The 4,817-nt window shown below is 32.2% G+C and overlaps 1 protein-coding gene across 1 annotated transcript in view; it reads left to right on the top strand.

Moving 5' to 3' along the window:
• The first annotated feature begins 760 nt into the window (after positions 1-760).
• LOC107726316 (midasin-like) overlaps positions 761-4,817 on the top strand; it is a 20,522-nt gene continuing 16,465 nt past the window's right edge. The window contains exons 1-4 of the mRNA XM_016535859.1: positions 761-848; positions 995-1,097; positions 2,336-2,423; positions 4,202-4,284. Coding sequence (XP_016391345.1) covers positions 761-848; positions 995-1,097; positions 2,336-2,423; positions 4,202-4,284 — 362 coding nt within the window. The remainder of the gene's footprint in view (positions 849-994; positions 1,098-2,335; positions 2,424-4,201; positions 4,285-4,817) is intronic.

Here is a 4,817-nt window from a genome sequence, read left to right as displayed (position 1 = left end):
CACATACAGACATTCAATACCGGACGACCAAACAATGAAAAACACAGGGCTTAAGTACTCTGAACTAAATGGGGAACACCTGAAAATAATGACATAATAAACATAGGAAACACCTGGGACAAATAAACCTAATCAGGGAACAGGAACAGGAAGACCAAATAAGGGCATAAACATAACATGGAGCATGTGGGGAACAAAACACAACACAAGACAGAAACAGAGTCTGGCAGTCATCCAGTAAGAGTATAGAGCTTTAAAATAAATGTGGATGATCAGATCAGATCATTTAATCTTGTGAGAATTTGATCAAAAACACCAACAAGAATCTATAATTAGATATTATAGAGATGTATTAATCTACAAAGAACCTTAAAGCAACTCACAAAAAACTGTTCGACCAACTTTATTTTTAAGAATGAACACAGAATTGTGAATATTGTGGCTTATATATTCTCTTTCTTTTTTATAGAGATATATTTCATATCTCTGGATATGAAACGTCTGTTCCATCAAGCAGTGATGCACGATGTAGTTGATGAGTGAATGTCAGTACAGAAGACGTTCCTGCGGCGGCGCTGGATGAGAATCAGGATTAAACTCATATAATACTGTGAGATATTCTACAGCAGCCGTCATGTGAGGTGTGACTTCAGTGATTCACACAAACGCTCATTAGATCAGCTCACACACACACACATACACACACACACACACACACACACAAGACCTGGATGTTAGAGAGGAGGTGAAGCAAAGCAAGATGAGGAGAGGCCGGAGAAAAGGAGGCAGTCGGGACAAAGTGTTCGGATGCGACCTGCTGGAGCACCTCAACTCCACCGGACAGGAGAGTGAGTTCATTCACACACACACACACACACACACACACACACACACTCACACACACACACACACACACACACACACTCACACACGAGTTGTGATGTGTTTTTCTGCTTTTATGATATCAAACTCTTTCTTTCTCTCACGTGAGCAGTTCCTCTAGTGTTACGCAGCTGTAGTGAGTTCATCGAGAAACATGGGATCGTCGACGGGATCTACAGACTGTCTGGAGTGTCGTCCAACACACAGAAACTACGGTGTGTGAAACAGGGTTATTAATTATGACTAAAACCATAATATTTTCATATTATTTAATATTTTTCTGTCCTTATTTTACTTCAAGGCAACATTTCTCATTTTCATTTTGTTTAACCTGAAGTACTAAAATAATAATAAAATAAAAAATAAAATAAAAAAATATATATATTAGTGCTGTCAATCGATTAAAAAAAATTAACTAATTAATCTTAAATTTTAATTTTAAATATATTTTATATTGCAATAATTTCACATTCGATCTTCAAATTAATGTACAAACAACATAAAGACTGTATATTTTTTTATATTTGTTTAATGGCATCTTTTTTTATTGACTGAAGGCCAGTATCAATGATACCAATACTGATTTCTCTATAAAATTGCCCCCTTATATTTAACCATTGACTATAGCCATTCAACATTACAGTATAATTAAGAGCTATCAAATTTAACATTTATTAGACTTTTAAAAAATAACTTCTAATTTAAGTGAACTTAAAACAATCTTCACATAAACCCATTATAATAAATGTCATATTTACCTGTGCCCTTCAGCAGAAATATACAGAAATTATATTGAATTGAAAAACTTAAAAAATTTTTTAAAAAAAAATACAAAAAAACGTATTTTGTTTCAGCTTCTTGCAAAGGCAACATTTCTCATTCTCATTTAATTTAACTTGAAGTACTAAAATTACTAAAAGTGAAACTGAAATAAAAGTTGATAAAAACTACATTAAAAAAACTAATAAAAATCACAAAAACACGCAACAAAATTACTAAAACTAACTAAAATTAAAACAGAAAATGTAAAAGTAAATCATTCAGAATATTAATAAAAATTATAATTGCATTATTAATATTATTATAGTATATTATTACAAATATTTCACTGGGGAAAGAGGAAAAATAATAATTTGCACACTGTACACACTTTGTATACAGTGTATAGTTTTGTATATTTTTCATAAACATCTATTCTATTTTCTTTTTTATTCACATATTTCTTGATGGTTTATTATATTCTATATTCTGTGGTTTATTATGTGTGTATACCCATAATTTATTGTTGGTTTGTTTACATCATGGCAAATAGAGGATATCAGTGATACTAAAATAACACTTGAGGAGGACTGACTTCATGCAGCTACTAAAAATCAGATTGTTTACAGACTTTGTTTACAGACTGTGTGTGTGTGTGTCTGTGTCTGTGTGTCTGTGGTAAGGCGTATTTCAGAGAGCTGCCCAACCCTCTGCTCACATACGAGCTGTACGACCGCTTCGCCGTGAGTCTGCGTCTCTCCCTCTGCTTGCCAGTGCATCATGTACAAATGTGTGCTTTAAAGTCTGCAAATGAATACGGTCGATGTTGATCAACATGCATTTTGTTTCTCAAATATAATGTCAATATTTAATGATATCAGACGAGATTCACACAAACTTATTTGTGACCCTGGACCACAAAACCAATCATAATTGAGATTTATACATCATCTGAAAGTGGAATAAATAAGCTTTCCATTGATGTACGGTTTGTTAGGATAGGTTTAAAACTATCTAAAAATCTGTATATATCCTAATGATTTTTGGCATAAAAGAAAAATGTATAATTTTGACCCATACAATGTATTGTTGGCTATTGCTACAAATATACCCCAGCGACTTAAGACTGCTTTTGTGCTGCAGGGTCAGATTTTATTTCAGCTAGTTGCAACTGCAACTTTAATTTAATTTCAGTTTTATTTTGAACAAAGCACAATATAAAACAAAATATACAAACACGACAAATGTGTTGCAACAACAAAGAAAAATCATGTCCATAAGACATTATACATTACAAAATGTCTGAAAAGGAGCTGAATGAAGCAAAAGCTTATTATTTTTCCCACCCCATATACAATTCTGTAACGTTCCAGTATATCTTTTAATATATTGCATCTATATCTTTATATATTCCTTACAAGATAACAAATCCACAATAAACTAAACACCAGCCAAATGTTTTTTTTAATTTTTATCCTACACTCTTAAAAATAAAGCTGCTTAAAAGGTTCTTCACAGCGATGCAATAGAAGAACCATTTTTGGTTCCACAAAGAACCATTCAGTCAAAGAACATCTCTTTCTTACCTTTTTATAATCTGAAGAACCTTCTTTCACCACAAAGAAGCTTTTGTGAAACAGAAAGGTTCTTCAGATGTTAAAGGCTCTTTATGGAAGCATTTAGACAAAAAAGGTTCTTCTATGGCATCGTGAAGCAGCTTTATTTTTAAGAGTGTAAACAACCTGTCACCCTATAATCACCCATTCTAATGCAATCAACATTATAATCCCCATTCACAATCAACTCTATACATCCACATATCCTTTTAATAAAGTGTTTTTATAACTGTTTAATATACTTGTACAATGCTTTAACACCTGCTCCAAACCATTCCACAACCGCACCCCACAAACAGAGATACACGTACTTTTTAAAGTTGTTCTTAAATTCATCTTTTTACATTTTTTAATTAATCTGGTTAAATTTTCATTTCGTTTAACTTGACGTATTAAAACATACTATTTCTAACCCTAACTAAAACTGAAATTGGATTCCATTTAAAAAGTTAATAATAAAAATATTAAAAAAAAATAATAATATAAAATATTTAAATAAAAAATTATATTTCAAAAAAAATTATAAAAGTGACAAAAACACACAATAAAACTACTAACAATTTAAAACTAAAATTTAAATAACAAATATAGAAATAAAATAAAAACTAACTCAAAATATTTATAAAAACTATAATAGTGAATCAATGATACTAAATTATGCTAAAATGCACTGGATAAAACTTGCATCTCTTGCACTATGTGACAGATATCAGCCACGATTTTTAATATGTATTTATTAAGTCTAATTTAGTCTAGTTTAATCCGATTATCAAATAATCTGATGGCTGTGTCCATTTGTCTGATTAACAGAAGTGTCCGTTCCAAAATGTACTGACAATTACATTTCAGTTTTAACATTTTTAGAAAATTTCCAGGAAAATTTGTGCAATTTCAGCAATTCGATGTATTTTGAATTTAGAAGCTTCTCTTTGGTCTCTGCACAGGACGCAGTGGCGATTCAGCTGGAAGACGAGCGACTGGTGAAGATTAAAGAGGTTCTGAAGGATTTACCAGCTCTGCATCACAGGTGAACATGTCATTTTCTGTAAAACTGCAAAGACAAAAACGCTTCAAAAAGCACAATGGTGTGTTTTGTCAATGACGTCAAACCTGGTGCAACAATCCACGTGCCAGTTTTCAGAATCAGAATTAGCTTCATTCACCAAGGAATTTGTTGTGGTTGGTGCTCTTTGGTCACTTTTGACTGAAAAATTTTCTGTTTTGAATTTTTAAAAATCACAGCTTCATCAGAATGGTACGAAACTTAGTAACTTTTATGGCATTTGGAATGTGAACACAACACACACACACACAAAATTAGGGCATGATTCGAGCAGGCTAAGTGGTCGTAAAAAAAATTGTCAAACTTGTGGTCTTTGGTCAAAAATGACCGACCATAGGAAATGAATGGGAAATAGACAAAAACACAAAATTAAGAGAATTTTTCTGTGTACAATCTACAAATCTGCCACAATGCAGAAAAAAAGTACACAGCAATGACGAGGTGAAACTCTTGTACACACACACACACACACACACACTCACAGACACACACACACA

The sequence above is a fragment of the Sinocyclocheilus rhinocerous genome, unplaced genomic scaffold (genome assembly GCF_001515625.1).
Source record: "Sinocyclocheilus rhinocerous isolate Xijiao unplaced genomic scaffold, SAMN03320098_v1.1 scaffold1598, whole genome shotgun sequence".
In the NCBI taxonomy this organism is placed as follows: domain Eukaryota; kingdom Metazoa; phylum Chordata; class Actinopteri; order Cypriniformes; family Cyprinidae; genus Sinocyclocheilus; species Sinocyclocheilus rhinocerous.
Note: the sequence above shows the minus strand (reverse complement) of the source record. Positions and strands in the feature narration are given on the sequence as shown.